The sequence below is a fragment of the Solanum pennellii genome, chromosome 12, assembly GCF_001406875.1.
Source record: "Solanum pennellii chromosome 12, SPENNV200".
NCBI lineage: Eukaryota > Viridiplantae > Streptophyta > Magnoliopsida > Solanales > Solanaceae > Solanum > Solanum pennellii.
The window spans coordinates 82,399,064-82,419,773 of record NC_028648.1 but is presented as its reverse complement, the minus strand read 5'-3'; the positions used below and the strand labels follow the sequence as shown (position 1 = coordinate 82,419,773).

The 20,710-nt window shown below is 35.1% G+C and overlaps 2 protein-coding genes across 3 annotated transcripts; one reads left to right on the top strand and one right to left on the bottom strand.

The window, feature by feature from the left end:
• Nucleotides 1-54: 54 nt before the first annotated feature.
• On the top strand, nucleotides 55-9,269 carry LOC107007514 (aldehyde dehydrogenase 22A1). 2 transcript variants are annotated; one of them, XM_015206161.2, is made up of 14 exons: nucleotides 55-335; nucleotides 1,017-1,060; nucleotides 2,239-2,331; nucleotides 2,746-2,873; nucleotides 3,761-3,883; nucleotides 4,007-4,160; nucleotides 4,399-4,502; nucleotides 4,576-4,654; nucleotides 4,811-4,906; nucleotides 5,077-5,214; nucleotides 5,531-5,746; nucleotides 5,831-6,022; nucleotides 6,701-6,844; nucleotides 8,776-9,269. In XM_015206161.2, exons 1-14 carry the CDS (start codon nucleotides 224-226, stop codon nucleotides 8,932-8,934), a joined length of 1,782 nt encoding a protein of 593 aa, XP_015061647.1. In that variant the 5' UTR covers nucleotides 55-223; the 3' UTR covers nucleotides 8,935-9,269. The 2 variants fall into 2 exon arrangements, with proteins under 2 accessions (XP_015061647.1, XP_027769460.1); XM_027913659.1 differs by lacking the exon at nucleotides 2,239-2,331 and having other exon boundaries at nucleotides 63-335.
• Nucleotides 9,270-11,183: 1,914 nt separating this feature from the next.
• LOC107005277 (FIP1[III]-like protein) lies at nucleotides 11,184-20,269 on the bottom strand. Its single transcript, XM_015203828.2, has 9 exons — nucleotides 19,839-20,269; nucleotides 18,666-18,844; nucleotides 18,244-18,370; nucleotides 17,985-18,053; nucleotides 17,614-17,715; nucleotides 17,357-17,538; nucleotides 15,074-16,883; nucleotides 11,577-12,284; nucleotides 11,184-11,485 (listed from the first exon to the last, which is right to left on the bottom strand). The coding sequence occupies exons 1-8, from the start codon at nucleotides 20,220-20,222 to the stop codon at nucleotides 11,745-11,747; spliced, it is 3,393 nt and encodes a 1,130-aa protein (XP_015059314.1). The 5' UTR covers nucleotides 20,223-20,269; the 3' UTR covers nucleotides 11,184-11,485; nucleotides 11,577-11,744.
• Nucleotides 20,270-20,710: the final 441 nt, after the last annotated feature.

The following is a 20,710-nucleotide window of genomic DNA, read 5'->3' as shown; positions in this document are numbered from 1 at the left end:
AGCTATAAAAAAATATGAATATTTAAAATGTGTGCAAATCGACTTTTAGACCGCCACTGATTTATCTTTTTAATTATATTTAATAGAAACTGATTAAGCGACGTCTACGAGGAGCTCAGAATCTCTCTTCTCTCTCATGGCTATGGCGATTCCTTCAAATTCCTTCTAAGAGTAGTGTGAAAAACCCTAATTAATCTTCTTCGAAGCTTCTAGAAACCTTCTAATGGCGTTCTGGTGGCCGTTGATTGTTATCGCTATCGCATTTGCGATCTGTAAATTACTGTTGATGCTCATTCCTGACAATGTCCCTTCCATTGATGTCGACACTTCTGATGGTAAGCTTCCATACGAATTTTGCTGTTTGAACTACTTTTAAATTGTTCATTTATTGTACTAGTAATTTATTTCACTTCCAATTTATTTCAGTTCCAATTTATGTTACATTTTTAGCTTATCAAAGCTGAATTATATTAGATTAGATGAAGTCAATATTTTAGAATTAAAATTTATCATGATGAACTGCATGTTGAAATGGTGGTTAAAGTTGACATAGTTTGAGTTTGGAAAGTAGAAGGTGTAGATTAAGTGATTTATTTAACAAAAAAAAATAATTCCTTATGGTGTAAGCTAATTTTGAAGTTAATTTAGATTAGATCAGCTCAATATTTTGGAAAAAATAGATAATATAAGTTGACAATCTTCTCATGATGAAAAATGCATGTTGAAATGATGGACAAGTTGACATAGTTTGAATCTCGGAAAGTAGAAGGTGTCACATAAATTGAGACAGAATGAATAGATGATTTGTTATTTTTTTACTCCTTGTGGTATTAGACTTCTATGAACTATTTTTCCCATTGAGCTGAGGGTCTATCGGGAATAGCCTCTCTACTTTTGTTGGGGTAGGGTATGTGACACTCTACCCTCCTGGTATGGTTTTGTTGTACTCCTTACGGTATTACATTGTTGAATCTATTACAATGTTGGTTGTTTAATCAATGTTTTTGGTATTGTAGTGTTGGATGATGGGAATCAGACTAAAGACAACAGTTTCATTTATGTAAGTAATTAATGAAATTTCTACGTGCTTAAATGGAATTTCGTACTTTTATCTGATGTTGATTTGAACTGTCGATGGTAGCAGTTTGTATTTTGCTTATTTTTGTTTAATTGTTTTGTTTCTTCTTTTTTCCCCTTTTTGTGTTTGAAATTTCACTAGTTGGATTTCTCTCTTTTAGTAGTATCTTTTTCTTTATGAAGAGGCCCTTAGTTATAGAATATAGATATTTACTGAATTGCAGAAAACAATTTGAATTTCCACTAGAGGTATGTGGAAAGTGTTTAACTAGAAATCATACACTAGTGATCATTTACTTAAACATTTTACAATGTCAAGCTGAGTAAAAGCGCAGCTGATACTATTATTATTTTCATCATCATACTATCATACAAGTTGGTGGATAGAGTATGAGGATTGAATTGCTCCCTAGGGGTTATCTAACGGTTGAGACAACCTTGGGAAGCAAGATTGAAGTCCCCACATTAGCTATGCTAGATGAAGTATTCTGATCTTTCTAAACCTTGGTAGCTTGAGTTTGCATGGTATAGTACTTGTGAGAAGATAGAAAATATATGGTGGATTAACCAAGTTGTGCACAAGCTGGCCCAGACATAACCTTTTAAACAAAAGAAAGAGAGAGAATTTGATGATTGTGTTTTTGTGGTATCTTATTTTTGACAAAAATACCTTATTGATGGTTGATGCAAGAGATATGTAGCACGAACAGGGATATTTGAGAATGAATGAGCTCAAATATCCCCATTCTACATATCTCTTGCATCAACCATACAAAGAAGATTAGAATGGGGGTATTTCATTAAAGAAAATGAGTTCGATCCATAAGTTTATGAAGTCAATTTCTTCTCTCAATGGAACTAAAATTAGAATGGGGATATTTTATTAAAGAAAATGAGTTCCATCCATAAGTTTATGAAGTCAATTTTCTTTCTCAATGGAACTAACTTTTTTCGGCAAAACATTGTCTCATATTTGAGATAACCAAACGTTAAAAGTTACTGTAGAAACATTTCCATCCAAGGCTATGAGTTTTATGTAGTTTGTCAACTCACATCTTACTGAGAGTAGTTCGTCCCGCTTCCGACTCACTTACACCATCAAGAAGTAAAGTGAAAGAAGGTGACACTTGTATATTCTCACACATAATTTTGCTCATTTAGATTCCCTCGAGAAGGCATACGGACAAAGTTCAGTGCTATGAACCAGCAACAATGAAGTACCTGGGTTATTTCCCGGCGCTGAAACCTGATGAGGTCAGATTTATGTATATGATATTTGTGTTCCTCTATACTCAATGTCAGGATCTCCTGTCATGCACTAGACTAACTTTTCCTTTTCCCTCCTTCCCTTGTTTACATGGTTCAGACGTGCAGTATCGAAAGTTCTTGTATGAAGTTTTGCATAAAGATACTGAGTCATCTTATCAGGATTTGATTGGGCATTCAGTTAACTGTTTCCCTTTGCTGCCACATATTATCATGAGAACCTTTACATGATAAACGTATAAATGAACTTCAACATTGGATTGTTCTTATACATAATATTCCAGCTCACATCTGCAATCTTATTAATTTCCTTGTTCTTCGCCCCTAAAACCAGCATCAATGGTCTTTTTTGAGATATATACATGCAAGCCAAATGCAATTAACAAACTAAATTATGCTCAGGTTAAGGAGCGGGTTGTACAGGCAAGGAAAGCTCAGAAGATATGGGCAAAGAGTAGCTTCAAGCAAAGACGTCTGTTTCTACGTATACTTCTGAAGTATATTATTGAACATCAAGACCTTATATGCAAGTAAGGACGCTTACCATTTAAAACTACTATTTTACACTGCCAACAGTATTGACACATTAAATTTTGTCCGAGGAGCAGAATGAATGATACTGAAATGCCTAAGATCCCTTTGGTTAATCGTTGACCATGTTTTTTTAACATTATATGTACAATGACACAAATTATGACCTAATATTGTTGGACATCCAAATGAAATGTTCTCAGTGATTGAGTTATACAATACTATGGTGTACACAGTAAAATATTTCAGGAGAGACTGATGGTTACTTTTGCAGTTGGCTTAGCCTCGTCTAAAGAAGAAATAAAAGAGATTTACTTTGAAGGTATTAAAAATCAATAGGTGAAGATAGCTGCAGACAGAAGTAGCAGCTATTGTTATTTTATTCCCTCCCACTCCTCTAGCTCTGACGTGAACACTCTTCTTCCAAGAGATTGGAAGTGCTTTGAAACATGAGTGCTGGAGTACTAAGCATTTTGAGGTTAAACAGTTCCATTGGGCATAATTTTGTTTCACAATCATATACGAAAAAATTGGATAGGAGATACCTGAAGTCTATAAAGCTATTGCCTAGAGTTCAGCAACTTATGTCAGTGACCTTATTTCCAAGTGTTGGTTGCTTCAAAGTTTTCTGTCCAAAAATTTGCAACATAACTAATGATGTAATAGAGAGTCTCACTTATCGTGAATAAACAAGTGCAAAAGTAACTGAAGAATCTCATGATTATGAAAACTAACCATTTGTCCTCTCTCTCACATATGACAACATTTAATTTTGGTCTTTAGAGTTAGTTGCATTGGAATTGCCTCTTACTCATGCTAAACTGCTACTTATTTTCCTATTTTTATTTGACTGGGTTGGATGATTTTTCTGAACAACTTTTGCTAGTATCTCTTCGCGTGATACTGGGAAAACAATGGTAGATGCCTCCTTGGGTGAAATAATGACTACATGTGAAAAAATCCATTGGCTTCTTTCAGAGGGTGAAAAGTGGCTAAAGCCTGAATACCGGTATGTTATGAAAATGGTTTATCTTCCTTGCATTTCAATAAAATAGTGGATTCATAACTTACATGGTTTCAGCCTTTGATACCTTGGGAGTAAAGGGAATTTATAATGTGTTGTGGCTCGCAGTTCATGTGGGAGATCAATGCTTCACAAGGTTGCAAAAGTGGAATTTTCTCCTCTTGGTGTTGTTGGTGCTATTGTTTCATGGAATTACCCATTTCACAATATCTTTAATCCAATGTTGGCTGCAGTCTTCTCAGGGAACAGCATTGTGATAAAGGTCTTCTTTTTTCTTTTCCAACTTCCTACATTGCTTGTTTGCTCATGGATTGAACTTTAGTAACATGGAATGCAATCGGAAAATATTTGAAATGGGCATGCTTAAATGTAGTTATCAGATCTTGAACTTAAAGTATATACACATAAATAAAACTGCAAAATATACAACCTCATGGAAGCAAAGTGCTAAAAAAGCTGTGGTTTTGACTTTTGACGAGAGAACCTCTTTGTTACCTTAGGTCTCAGAACATGCCAGTTGGTCCGGGTGTTTTTATCTGCGAATAATTCAAACTGCTCTTGCTGCAGTCGGAGCTCCTGAGAACTTGGTAGAAGTGATAACAGGGTATGCATTATACAACATTTATCCTTTCTGTTTAAGTATGATTTGTTATACATTTTTAAAATTTCATTGCCAGCTTTGCTGAAACTGGAGAAGCTCTAGTATCCTCTGTTGACAAAATCATATTTGTTGGATCTCCTGGTGTGGGCAAAAAGGTAGGCTCTCCCTGAACATAGAATACATGCTTATATTTTCTCATCTAATACAGAGTGACTTAAAACCTCCATTTTCATCTTCTCTGTACCTTTTATTAACTTTTCTTTTCTTTTCTGCTGAATTATAAATTCTAATGTTCTCTTAGTGTTCTACAGATAATGCGAAGTGCTTCAGATACACTAATACCAGTTACCCTTGAGCTTGGTGGAAAAGACGCATTTATTGTCTGTGAAGATGTTGATGTGCCGCATGTATAAACTTTTCCTGTCTGCTTTTGTTTGGGTGTCAAGTACATTTGTTTGCTTTTCAACTATGATTGGAAGATCTTTTAAATATCTCTACGAGAAGTTAAAGAAAAAAGATCATTCATCTCTATCTGTTTCTCTCGAGTCTTTAAAAGAACTTATCAAATTTGATGCAGGTTGCACAAATTGCTGCTAGAGGAGCTCTCCAATCAAGTGGGCAGAATTGTGCTGGTGCAGAACGCTTTTATGTTCACAAGGATGTTTACTCTTCTTTTGTTGCTGAAGTTGTCAAAATTGTGAAATCGGTTACTGCTGTATGTAACTTCTCTCATTCGTGTCATATTTTTAACTTGATGCATTATAAGATCTTTATTCTTTCATGAACATAGCATTTTGCACATGGTGCCTTTTTGGTTTCTTAGTTAGATTGCTCACTGATCCTATCTAAATTCTGGTTTGCTAATAATTCTGAGCCGTAGAAGCATTAGTTTGCCTAGAATTGAGAGATAAATACACAATGATTGCATGAATCCTGAGCAGAAACCTAATGACTTTGAAATTTGTGATTTTGCTAGCGTAGTCTGATTTATAAAATACATATATATTCAAACTGAAATTTTTTTATTCTAGGGACCTCCTTTGTCCGGCAAGTATGACATGGGAGCCATATGCATGCAAGAGCATTCCGAAAGGCTTCAATACCTAGTAAATGATGCCCTAGACAAAGGTGCTGAAATTGTTGCTCGAGGAAGTGTAGGCAATATTGGCGAAGGTGCTGTTGATCAGTACTTCCCTCCTACAGTGATTGTTAATGTAAATCACACAATGAAACTGATGCAGGAGGAGGTATCATCAGTTGGTAGATTATCTTGTTAGTTACTACTGAGATGAAGGTGGCATGGTTAACTCCATATTGCAATTTGCTTGCAGGCTTTTGGACCAATATTGCCGATAATGAAATTCAGCTCTGATGAAGAAGTTGTTCAGCTTGCAAATGATTCAAGCTATGGGCTTGGTTGTGCTGTATTTTCAGGCAGTCAGCGTCGTGCTAGGCAGATAGCTTCACAATTACATTGTGGAGTGGCAGCTGTCAATGACTTTGCATCAAATTACATGTGTCAGGTACCCCTATAGGCATCAGGCTCTTGAGATATTTGAATTTGGCATATTTATATGTGACTATTTGCTATGATGATTGAGGTATTTTGTAAACCTCGGGCAATACCCTGTTGCATCTACTTGAGAAACTCATTACTGATTGCCATATTGCTTCCTTCATTACTATTATTTTCAGCAACAAGGTTCGCTTTGCTCAAGTCTAGCTGTCCTACTTGAAATTTAGGCAGATCCCACATGCGATCAAAGAAGAACAGAATAGACCCTCTTTCTGCCTTAAAATGTCCGCATTTGCAAATTTGACGAGCTAGAAGTTAGCTTCCTTACCTTCTCCCTTCGACAGTCAGAAGTATCTGTTGCAAAACACAATCAGAAAATATCGTACTTTCCTCTCATGACTCACCCCCATTCTCAACTCCTGATGCTCATGACCTTCCTGCACCTGTCATTGGTCCTAAAGCTTTGCCATGTGCAGCCTTGAAATCGCTTCTAAAGACCAACTACCTCAAAAGATCATAAGCTTTTTATGTTAAATAGTTGCTTTGTCCACCATTGTTTATCCTTTAAGAGACCCCCTTTTTTTGGACCCCCAGCTTTCCAGTCTAATACCTATGTTCTTCCGCAACACTTCATTTATCTTGTGTTATTTTTGAACCCTTCTGACATTTTCTCCTGTATATGCAGTCACTACCATTTGGTGGAGTCAAAGACAGTGGATTTGGAAGATTTGCTGGTATTGAAGGATTACGAGCTTGCTGTCTCGTAAAGTCAGTTGTGGAGGACCGGTGGTGGCCTTTTATTAAAACCAAGATACCAAAGCCTATTCAGGTGAGTTGCTCATCTACTGAAACCATGTTTTCCTTCATACTTTTCGTATCATACTAGTTTTAGGACACGTGCGTTGCACGTGTATCCGTATTATTTTAAAAATATTTTGAATTAATACAAGTTAGTTATAGTAGATTGAAGGGAGAAAGTGCAAGTTTAAACTGATGAATGGTGAGTTTATTCGACCGACTTTATTGATGGGCATAAGATTATTAGGTATGATTTGAACAATTAAATTTAGCGATAAAACTATAATGATATTCAACTTTACTGTTTGATTGATTTTTTTATATTTCAACAACACAATTTATGTGTGAAAACAAGTGACATTGGCTAGCAAGAAATACTTTACTTCTAGTAGTTTTTCGCGGTGCATCCTTAAGAAATGGTAGTCTCCTTCCCTTAAGGTTCAATTAATATATGTCTTCTTTAGGATGAATATTAGTAATGTCAATAATGGTGTAAGGTTGCAAATAAATAAGATTTCTACTGCCCCAATTTACCTAGTTAGAATTTCTGCAAACAAAAAGTGTCATATAAATTGAATTGAGGGAATAGTTATTTGTGAAATAGATAGTTAGTAATTACTGACATTAAAAGTTCTATTAAAATTATAGTTACATGTATATGATCTTTTTTCCTTTTTTAAAATTATAACTACTTCAATTTGTAAATTTGAAAAAAAATATTATTATAATGTATAAGTAGAATCATATAATCAAATATAACTTATACTTAAAATCAAATATCTTTTAGGTACAATATAGACAATTATTTCAAGCATTCTATGCATTAATCTCATATGGTAATAGAAAATGAGTTCAAGATAGACCAAATAATAAAATACATTATACAATTGCATTGCCCTCTTGTGTATCCTGAAAATTTTAAGTTTTCAATTGTTGATAAAAAAAAGGTGAAAGGCAGAATGATTAGAAAAAAATAGATATTTTTTTAATAATAAATGTAAATATATGTCAAAGGCTTACATTTTATAGGCCTAATTGTTGAAATCCTGTGTGAATTTAGCTTCAAAATACTTGCTAATATAAATTTGAATGTGGTATTCCAGATCAGTATATCTAAATTGAAGATAAAAAAATAATAATTAAAGAAGCACAAAAGGAGAAGGTGAAAACATTATAAATTATTACTAAAATAAATATCAGAGAATTCAAGAAGATGAAAATTTGAAAAGTAAAACCTTATTTATACTGTCATATCTGAAGAATTTCCCGTAACTATGACAATTTATATACTCCTCAATAAAAAATGATAATAATTAAGAAAGAAATAAGAGATTAGAGATAATTGAATCAACCAAAATTCTAATTGGTAAAAATCTACAAAAAAAATTACTCATTTACCTTAATATGGATATAATGCATTAAGATAATAATTAAAAAAAAATAAAACACTAGAGATAATTGAATCAACCAAAATTCTAATTGGTAAAAGTCCACGAAAAAAATTACTCATTTCCCTTAATATGGATATAATGCATTAAGGTTTTGCATGGAAAACCAACTCCGAACTCATACTTCTGATAATTTCACATTTAATAGTATCTGATATATTACAAAGTCCTTGAATAAATGAACTTTTAGGCATTTCAAAAGTTACGGTTACACTTCTAAAATGCATGCATTATCTAAAGTTACAAAATAAAGGGCAAATCAAAGGTTGCAAATGTTTGGACTGATTCTGCGTTTTTTTTTATTTGGATTTAGTTGTCTTTTTGACATGATTAATATTTAATTAATTAATAGTAGTATATGATATGATTATATGAATATGGATTAGTATTTAATTAAAAATTTAATTATTTTTTAATTTGTTATAAGGGCTAAATGGTAATTCAACTTTGAAGATGGGAGCTTCTCACTTATAATAATATATGATAAGTAAATTTTATTCCATCTTTTTTGTAGTATCCTATTGCTGAAAATGGATTCGAGTTCCAAGAGTCTCTGGTGCACACTCTTTATGGTTTGAACATCTGGGATCGTTTACGGGCACTGGTGAATGTTTTGAAAATCCTCTCAGAGCAACCCCCCGCTCCCACAAGCAACAGGAGGAGAAATGACTAAGACTACTGCTCATTTTTTTTGCCAGAAGCTTAAAAACAAACATTTACATGCAATTGCCACTTTCTATGGCATAGACTGTAGTTGAACTCCTTCCTACTCATGTTTACCTTTGATTTACTTAAAAACAGTTTCTGGTTTTGGTCAGGGTAATTCAGATCAAATCGAATTAATTAGTGGCGGTTTTTGTTGTCAATAACACTTACTTTTAGCGGTTACTCTTTTATGAATTGGTGGCTGTCTATGTTGCCACTAATACTTACTTTTAGCGGCGTTTCTAATGTGATCGCAGCGTTTTGTTGCCACTAATACATCATTTTGAAGTGGCTATTATATTATTTAGTGGCGATTTATGAATGATTTTTGGTGGTTTTTGTTGCCACTAAAATTATGTAGCAACTGTTATTAATTAGTGGCAGTTTTTATTGCCACTAAATACTTTCTTTTGCGCGAGTCTTGTATGATTTAGTGGCGGTTTTAGCCCTATTAGCGGCAATAGTTATTCTTATTTAGTTGCAGCCTAAAACGAACTTTTGGCGACGCCTTTTTAGGAATGTCAGTTTTTTTTAACACATACCTTTTAACAGCAAATGTAATTTGATTTGGTGGTGGATTTTGTTGCCACTAATACTTTCTTTTTGCGGTGAATATTTATCGATTTAGCGGCGATTTTAATAGTCACTTATACTATTTTTTAGCAGCAAACTCTTATTTGATTTAGTGGCGGATTTTGTTGTCATTAATACTTTTTTTAGCGACTAAAAGGCTATTTCAGAACAAAAATTAAGTTTTAGCGGCTTTTGTAGTCGCCCTGACTAAAAGGCTATTTCAGAACAAAAATTAAGTTTTAGGCGGCATTTGTAGTCGCCGCTGAAAGCGACATTCAATGACAAAACAAAATGTTTTTAGCGTTGGTTAAAGTCGTGCTAAAAGTGACTTCGTACAAAAATTAATAGTTTTAGCGGCGTTTATAGTCGCCGCAAAAAAGTATTTTTAGTGACAACTGTAGTATTAGCGACAGCTACAGCCGTCAAAAAGAGACTTTAGCGACGATATTCATAACTTTTAGCGGCAGTTTTTGTCGCCACAAAATAACTTTTAGCGACGACATACATAACTTTTAGCGGCGGTTTCTTTCGCCACAAAAAGTGACTTTTTTAGCGACGACACTTTTTGCGACGGGTAAAAAATCGCCGCTAATATTAACTTTTAGCGACGAAATTCATCACTTTTTGCGACAATATTAGTCGCCGCTAATATTCACTTTTAGCGACGACATTCATCACTTTTTGCGACCGTTCTTGTCGACGCTAATACTACTTTTAGCGACGACATTCATAACATTTTGCGACGGTATTAGTCGCCGCTAATACTACTTTAGCGACGACATTCATAACCTTTTGCGACGATTTTAGTCGCCGCTAATAATACTTTTAGCGACGACATTCATAACCTTTTGCGACGGTTTCAGTCGCCGCTAATACTTCTTTTAGCAACGAAATTCATCACTTTTTGCGACGATATTAGTCGCCGCTAATATTCACTTTTAGCGACGACATTCATCACTTTTTGCGACCGTTCTTGTCGCCGCTAATACTACTTTTAGCGACGACATTCATAACCTTTTGCGGTTTCGGTCGCCGCTAATAATACTTTTAGCGACGACATTCATAACCTTTTGCGACGGTTTCAGTCGCCGCTAATAATACTTTTAGCGACGACATTCATCACTTTTTGCGACCGTTCTAGTCGCCGCTACTACTTTTAGCGACGACATTCATCACTATTAGCGGCGGTTAATGTCGCTGCTAAAACCCTTTTTAGTCGCAATAGTTAATAGTTTTAGCATTTATAGTTGCCTAAAAATTATTTTTAGTGACAAAAAAAAATTAATAGTTTTACCGTCGATTTAAATGACACTAATACTATCTTTTAGTGGCAACTATTATTTTTATTAGTGACGGATTTAATTACCACCAAAACAATCTTTTCGCGACGACTTTAACTTGTGGCGGTTTTTGTTGCCACTAATACTTTATTTTTGCGGCAATTCTTGAATGATTTATAGGCTGTAGTAGTTGCTACTAATACTTACTATTTTTGTTGCCACTAATACTTACTTTTTTGTGGCAATTTTTATATGATCTAGTGGTTGCTTTAATTGTCACTCCCTGTATTTATGGTCAACAAAAAGTTAGTATGAATAAGTGTTCGGTTATCTGAAAAATATATTTCCGAAAAGTCACAACTCATTGAAAAAGTTGCAACCTATGATAAAGATATTTTAGTAATTTAATATTCAAGTAAAGATAGTAAAGAGTCAATGTTTTTAAAGTAATATATATATAAATAAACAATTAGTATCCATTTGATCATATACGAAGTAATTTCCAACGATAAGGATTTGGATGAACCCCTTGCAACCTCATAACTCCGTCCCTTACGTTACGCCATACTCACCAACTTATTGAAGCAAAATATCTGAGACAAGTTTGCAACTTGAACTTGTAGATCCATATACTCAAACAGGAAAGTTGCTTCCAAACCACTGCTTCTGAAACATATCAAGGAAACAATAAGAAAAAATAATAAAACTTTAACAGTTGGGAATAAAAATTGAACTGATAAAAAAACTCAAGCCATACCATCATCATTGGTGGCCTTACATCCTTTGAAATCAAAATAATCAATTATACTTTAGAGGAGAAAAAAACGCATTTAGCGCAACAAAACAGAGCATTCTTTATGAGACGCCACTATATACAGATCCAGTTATGAAGGTTAAGTGAGACGGAACTTCTCTTGTATAAGCACTAAACAGTTGCCTTGCTTGCAGCCCATCTCCTCTTTCGTGCTGGTCTTGGTTGCATAGGTTCAGTCGACACAGCAAACGAATCAACCAAAGGTGTAGAGATATTCTTTGTATCACTTTTGAGAGCAATAGGCTGCTTGAAACGCTCTCCACGCTTTTCCATCTTTGCCATGATCTCCAAAAGCTTAGGGCTGCCCTGTCCCTCCACATTTTTATCAGTAGCGAAATTCTTCATTTCACCGATTTCTGATTTTCCAGAATACGTGATTCTCTTTTTAACGATTTTCTCGTTCATTTCTTCAATTATCTGACCTTCTTCAATATCCAGAGACTCTTCCTGGTTGGCATCTGAGAATATATCAAGCCTTTCTTTATCATTTTCTTTAGGATCAGTTGTCACATTTCGAGTTCTGAGTGTCTCCCTGAAATGGAGTTTGCTAGTTCCATTGATGGGCTTCAGCTCCAAATAACAATCTGAATCCAAGTGGCCATACCTGTCAAAGGATGTTACACCCCCTGCTTTGGAGCATCTTCCGGAGGACTGCAGATCCATGGTCACAAATCAAAATCAAAATCCTGATAGTTTACACAATAAATGAAGAGAGAGGCCGCCTTTTATCGTGTGTGAGCTCACATGACACAAAAACTTACCATGAAGAGAATTAGAGAACTTGTTAACTGTTAAAGGCATATCTATCATACCAAGTAATCGCAAACTTGAAACTTCGAAAGGGGATGTAACTTGAACAGTTAAACAGAAGAGAGCTATATAGTCAATGGCTATATGCGTTTGTAATAAATTATAACAGGAGCTGAAGGATAAAAGGACTTAGCATACGTGCTAATCAAGATGACTTTCCGAAGCAGACCATCATGCATTTGTTTACCAATAAAGTGCAGCCAAGAAGAAACTTAAAACATGGGAATGTGTTAATAACTAGGATAATAACAAAGCTTATAATGATGTCATGGTATATCAACATAAAAATAAATATCAGAGAGACATTATTAACAATACGGTATTAATGTATCATAAAGTTGATGAAAAAGAAATGGCTCCTGAAGCAGAAGTAAAACGCTATAATAGTGAAACGAAATATGCAGTTAAATTTTCTCCAAATCTAATTCCCTTTTCTATGATTAATAGTCTGTTTATTTAAACTTTGACACCACCAAGGCAAGGGCCGGATCTTACCTCAAACAGAGCTGAAGAAAGTAAAGTGTGGATTCTAAATTCTAGAAACAGCATAATTAACTCTAGTTCTTTTTTAATCTTTTGATAATGGAGGTGGCAAATCTATTGAAAAGATGGGGAGAAACGTAGAGAACCTTACAAAAAGACATAGTTTTCTACCAAAAGCACCCCATCATCTGTACTAAACGGAATATCAGAAGTAAAAAATACTTCCAAGATATGATGTTACATTGTCATGAGCTCACACACAATATCAGTATTTTTAATTTGTTCTTATCTACTTAAGATCCCAAGCACTACATATGGAAACATTGAACACCCCCTCCCATTGATAAGAGAAAAACAAGACTTCATTCTAGTCTAACTTCAAGCAGGTGCAACACCTAATATGGCCTCTCAAAAATTGAATATAGAGTAAGGGGTTGTCTGGTAGAGAGTGTTAAAAAAATAATGCATGCATTAGTCTTGTGTATTACTAGTACCTTGTTTGATACTCTTTTCCAACCAAGCATTAGTTATACACTCTATTGGGCATTAAGGTGTGTATTCCTAATACCATGAATTTCTAGGTATTAGCAATGCAATGCTTTTAATGCATGCATTAACTCAATTAAAGATCCAATTGCCCCTCAATACCTTTTTTATATCTTTTCCACCAAAATAGTGAAGGGTATTTTTGAAATAATTTTTTTAATGCAATGCATTCTATTGTTAATGATGCATAAACATAATCTATGTATAATTAATGCAAGCATAACTAATACATGCATTGCTAATGCAAGCATTACTTATACACTCTATTTTGCATTATATTAATACATTCTACCAAACGACCCCTTAGTGTCCAGCTAAAATTATCACTTCCAATCTAGATGCAAAGTTGTCCAGAGAATTAAAGGAGTATGCATTAGGACAGCAACTTCAGTGGTGTGGCGATCTCCTTTTTCTTAATTCACTTCCCAGCTCACATTCTTGAACACGACTTGAAGTCATCATATTCAAATATATATATATATAGCAAAGAAAATACTCTATTAGAAACTGCAGGTATGCCACATACAAAAGCGTATGCCAAGAAAGAACATAAGATCTGCTAGAATGTTGAGTCATGTAAAGTTCTTGTGTAAGCACTAAGCACAATTTTATGATGGTTAATATCCAAAAAGTCAGGACATGTAGTTTGATGCTGATAGTAAAGTAAAACACAGTTTTATGCCAATGCCGGATACCAAAGGCAACTTACCTCCTAAACTATTGCTCAACTTAAGATAAAAGAACAATCAATGAAGTCATGCAGAAACATTGAGCTAGTGACATATCAATCTATCAGACTCGAGAAAAAAGATTTGGCAGCCCATTTCAACACAAAAATAGAAACTATTTGCGTGAAATGAGATCTAATGAGTTAGCAGAAATAGTAAGCCGCATCATGATCACAATTTAGTGATACCCCAGTTATATAATTTGGTGTGTTTTCTGCCTAGTTTACTGAGATCTGCTGTACTGATATTAAAATTGCAGGAAATAAAAAAAGTTTACTTGCTTATTCCTGTTGCAGAAGATTACCTATATAACTACACAAAGACAATGAACTTCAGAGTCCTCTCTTATTTTTTGCAGAAGTGCTATCACATTAGATATCTAATCCTAATGTACCTCAAGTGACAAAAGACTAACACAACCTGGAGCCACAAAATGGTAACATGTCCCTTAAGCAAACACTCATTTCTCGTCAAAGTATAGAGGACTGTCAGTAACAATGTGGATGCACATTTTTTTGTTGAATCAAGAAAAAACGACTACATGATCACCATAGATTTATATGGTTTCATAGTAACTATAGAATACTGATGATCAATTGTTTAAAGGTAATAATGTAACAATTCCTAGAATAGCAAGCTCAATATGATTTTGCAATTGATACGTCCAATTTTTTAAGGGTCAATTCAAGAACAAAAAGTTTAAAAAAAAACAAGTCAACATGAGAACTTTAATCTGAAATCAAACGCACAGTGAAATAAGAGACCTTGGTAGCATGAGATGATATCACACACTGGAACAGGACCCAACATATATGGAAAACTCATATTTACATATAGACTATACAATCTTGACATTCGTATACACAAAATTACCTCTCCGTTCTCAACAATCAAGTCTGTGTCAACAGAATCTCTTCCTCTTGGGAATCTCCTCCAATGATTATCTTTATGAAAAACTTTAGACCCTTGACCAAATTGATTGGTATTATTGCCTTCCCTGATCAATTTGTATTTTTCCTGCGCCACATGCCTGTCATCTAAAAGCTTTTCTACTGGGTTGGGTCCATAATTATTGTCAAATGACTTAAACCTTCGGTCACTTGAAGTTCTTCTGAACGAATATGACGTCCTCTCAGCATCGAATACATTTTCCTGATACCTAGAATTGTTTTCATCTTCAACCCATTGCATCCCTTCAGACTGCCGGCCCCCTCTTCTTCTTTTAAAAATGTCCTGATTACCAGGATACTTGATTGTCTGATTGGCACCAATGGAGTTGGTCAAACTAGCAAACTGACCACCATCACATTTCCTGGTCCCACTGAATATTCCGTTTCTGCCACGTGGCAGTTCAAGGCTCTGCCACCTTCTGCTAGAAGTACAAGATTCTCTATACAAACGAAAGGATGGAGGTCGATACCCATCATATCTCTCTCCCTCATCCTTTAGATCCATGAAGCATATATCATTTGAACTTTTGCAAGGACTGATATCTCTCCTTTGGCCCCTACTGGGGCTTTTAATTTCTCTTCTGAAATAAGTCAAATTTACATGATAGCCATCTTCTAGAATATCAGTATCCCTGTGGTTGTATGGTCTATATCTGTTATCGGTCTCTTCCATGATATCGTAGATGTAATTACATTCAGTTACAAGATCATCAGTCCTCACTCTCTTCTTGCTCGGCAGCTGATCTATTTTCCGCATACGTTGACTGGGATTCTCATCATCTGAATAGGAAATATACTTATCGATCCATTGTTCTGATTCATGAAAAGAAACGTCGTCCATATCCTGAAGAGTGAGCCTTCCCCCATAATGGGGTCTATCTCTTTCCAACAATTTATCATCTGTATAAATTGATAGTTCAAGATGATCTAGCTTTCTTTTCACGCTTCGACCGCCAGACCAGTTTTTGTCATATCTGCATCTTAATTGATATTCCATTTGAGGATTTTTCGTAAAAGAACCCCGGCATGGATAATCAGAAAATCGTCCTGCATTAGAGTAAAAGGGTTCTGCCCTCTTAAAATGTGAAGTATCTTCCCTTTCATGAGAGTCGAAAGCATATCGTCTATCTCTCTGTCTGTGTCGGATCACAGATGAATTACGCCTTTCATACAGTATCCTAGCATCAGATTTGTGGGAATCCTCATCTTTCAGGTGAGCAGGAATTGCTTCACTCATTCGACCAGGTCTTCTTCTGTCATGCAGCAGATCTCTTTGCACAGACCTTCTACCTTGTGTAAAATATTTAAGATCACCAGACTTTGTTCTGTTGTGATCGGTTCTGGAAATTGGCTGGTTATCAGTTGTACCCTTCTCCCGTAACTCAGATTCTGCGTTTGATATTAACCTTGTCTGATGATCATGAGATTTCTCCAAGTTAAGAAAAGTCCCATCTCCAGATGTGCCACCATGACTTAAAGAACAGCAAGATGAACCTGGGCTATGCTCTCTGCTTCCACCACGCAGAGATTCTTGCAACTTTATAGGTTGTCTTAGATCAGATATGTCTCTCTCACTGCTTTTATTTGCATCATGAGTAGATTTAATTGCTCCTGAGGTTTGATCAACATTACAGTAGGTCCCCTCTTGGTGGTGTCGCTCATCTGCATCAGAGAACTCGGAATTTTCGTTGTTATCTGAACCCATAGACACGTGCTCACAAACAGGTGTATTCCTGGAATCCAGAATTAATTTTATGAGAATGAAATAACTTGAATCATTAAATACATTTTTTTGCATCATCAATCAGCAGAAAAACAGGTGAGATGTGAGAAGCAAGACTTAAAAGTAAAGGCGAAGATAGCAAAAGAAAGAGAAAAATGGATCACATTACTCATGGTCCATGAAAAAGGAAATCTCTGAAAAATTTGACAATATTTTGCAAGAATGTCTAGAAAACAAAACCTTAAAAAGACTTAGAAGCCAACAACTTTAAGCCAACTAAGCATCAAGAACATGTGAGAAAACCTATCACATTTCAAACTCTTATATTGCAACAAATATAGCCTTCGAACGTTAACTACATAAGGATTAAAATGACACATCCTTCGCAAAATTGTTGAGTTACAATGTGAAGATTAACCAGCAAAAGAATAATCCAACTAGAGTTGCAGACTATCATCACAATTCAACCAGTAGATGACATACCTTCCAGATGTAGAGTTGCCTGATCCTTCTCCAGTTCCTTCCAAGCTGGCTAACTCATCTTCGCAGGCACTACTGAAACAGAGAAACTCCTTTCTATCTCCCCCAACATCTCCATTCTCAGATGCTTCCTTCTGCTCTTTTGTAGAACTTATAGGATCTTCCATTGACTGCTGCAAAGCAATCTGGTGCCAGCACAAGCCTGTGAGCACACGGCAATTAGATGGTCAAGAAAAGGGGAGAACCAAAATTTTTGATACCTGTATGACAACACTAGAATCCCGATATTGTGGACGCTCCACATCTGTTGATGGTAGGCGCTCAATCATGCTCTCTTCCACCTCTATTTCTCTACCTTTTGGCTGAACATTGGCAAGTTTATACCATAAACATCATTAACAGTTCAATTTCAGATAGCATTTAAGTACTGTTAGGTAACAAAGACGTCTACATTTTTTAAAAATGTCTTCTTCAGCATGGTTTGAACAGAAACATGGTCAACCTCAGCTTTCACTACCCATTTGATACACACAGCTGACCTATTGTTTTTTTTTCTTCTTTTTTTTTTATAAGGTAAGGCTTCACCTAGTGTTTGAGGAATAGTACTTGACAATCATCCAGAGATACCTACCTTACTAATTTTCGGAGTCTTGTAGTCTGAATCCTTGAATACCTTTTTTGCTTGTTCTCGGTGCTCATCCTATTTCAAAAGTCACGGCCAATGATAAACATGTAAGACGTGCAGTAAAAATAGTGGAAACAACTTTGCCACTATACATTCTAGAAAGTTGGAAAGAAATACAAAAACAAAGATAATAAGAAATGATAAGAGGAAAAACTATATACTCTAATACATATCAGAAACAGACAAACTTATATGCATTCATTACCAGGCAGTTGCAATACTGTTTCCAACTATCTTCATCAAAGCCAAAATTAAAATAATCTGTCAAGTCAGAGCCTGGATACCGCCAAGGTTTCTTCTCAAACATATCAATATTCACGTCCAAGATATTCCTGAAAAAATATGGATCGATTACATCTCTATGAAATATGAAAAGATTAAGCCTACAAAAAAATATAGAACAACTTTATCTGGTAAACCTATTTCTTAATAGTTCTTGATGAGATGACCAACTTTATTTCCAATAAGCAAATATGCACCAGGAGAAGTGGAACCAGTTGTTCCAAATGTAGATAATTTATTTTAACAGTATGTTTGAACTGTAGATCTTTTTCTATAAAAATGGAAACACGACAAAGCATTAACCAAAGATTAGAATACAAGCAAAGTTTGACAAAACATATTAACCTTGACCGAGGAAGTGAGAAGCTCTGTCCATTTTGAGCAGCAAAGCCTGAGCCCACCCTTTGTGTGTAGCTATTATCCTCCCAGTTGCCCTTGACAAATGTTGTACAGTAAGAAGGCGCACAAGAAGATCCATTGGCTTTGAGATGATTTGAATATGCTGCTTGTGGTGGTCGTGTGTTCTACAGAAAAGTGGGGGTGAAATCATAATTCAGAGAATGAAACACTATAAAGTAACAGAAGTACAGAACAGTATTAATCCATTTTCTTTCCATATATGTGGCATTCAGGCCAACACCTTGACTAATCCATGAAAGCTTAACTGCATTAATTCATGAAAACGCTGATGAAGTCTATCATCATGATAATTCCACACTTGAAGAATTCAAAAACAGATAATCGCGAAGAAACACCTAAAGGCATTTCCAGTGAAATCCCAAGTTGCAGCAAAGGTAGGTGTATTGCAAAAAAAAACTGAAAAAACGAATGAAGCAAATATTCTCTTCATTTGCTTTGAGAAAGAGAAAAAAAAAACATGATATAAAGCTTTATTCTGACCTTTTTCTAATAAACAGTACATATATATCAATCAATCAACTCGTCTTAGTCGGGCTTAATACTTCAATCAACACCAAAACAACATTGAAAAACTCAAGTTTATTTCTCCCACTCCAAATATTTGGGACTTCTGCTTCCTGAGTTTCAAACTAAATGAACTTTGAGCAACGTTTAAAAACAGAATATCATCATTTGATATGAGGATGTTTCTAACTTATAGTCCTTAATTTTGTGCAGCTTGATATCAAAACTTTACATTCTTTAAGGAAACGAAGTACTCAAGACTGATTTCAGCTCCTTGATCAGCAAATAATGCCAAACCAAAATTGAAGAGAGTACACATTTACCAAATTTTCAGTTTTTCAAGCAAGAAGAAACTTAATTGCTGCCAAATAAGAGTCTTCGACCATAGTAAATGGCAGGAATATCAAAATATACAAACCTCATAATCAGCTTTACACTGACCTCCCCTGTTTTATACATAAAAACAAACCAATATAAGCATTCAATAATCAAAGCAACTCATCCAATCAGTAATCAGGTTCAACAACTAAGCAACACAAAAACAACTTCAAATTTACACTACTCCTTTTCACTAATTTCAGTCTATAATGCTACCTTGTAACTGTTTTTCTCTCCATCGCCACTTCCGCTGCCATTTGAATTCTGTCCTAAACCATTTCCTTTATCACTAACAATAAAACCTCCATTTCCCTCAATTTCATCCTCATCACATCCAGCATTGAGAAAATCATCATCACCTTCGTCATCATTCAACAGTATGTTCAAGTCATCTCCACTCTCGCTCTCACGATCCTCTTCTCCTCTTACAGCATTTTCACGATTACAGTTTCCGACAGCAGCATTGTAGTCAACCTCATTGACTTCCGTTTGAACCTGCATTGAACTCTGTAGAGCATTGATTGCTGAACTTGCTTGAACTTCAACGTCGGCGTAGAGATCGCCGAAATCGTCGTCGTCGTCGCCGGCAATGCTCACCATTTTGGAGTGTACACAAGTAGAGTGTGAGCTCAGGGTTTTAGAGATAATCATGAGTTTCTTAAACCCTAAAGATGTACTATTTGGGAATTAATACAAAGTTTGTGGGTGAAACTGTAAATATTGTTATTTGGGTGTGTTATGTGTGACCAAAAAAAGAATTTTTTAGACAAATGTGTTATTTTCTTGTGTTAAGAAATGTTCTCTAAAGTAATAAAATATTCTTTAATAATAAAATACAAAAACATATATGGTTTGTCATCTGTGTTCGTTCTTTGAAACAATTATACATAAACTTCGTCTTGAACGTTATGAATAATCTATTTAAAGAATAATAACAACAACATATTTAGTATGTATATACCTGAGATACCGTATTCATGTTTTAAGAGAGGTAGAGAAGTCTTTTTTGGTAAGATCACCGACTCAGATTAAAACTTTCAAGAACATAAATAAATGAAATTAAGCACTATATTGAGGCATGTAAGAAG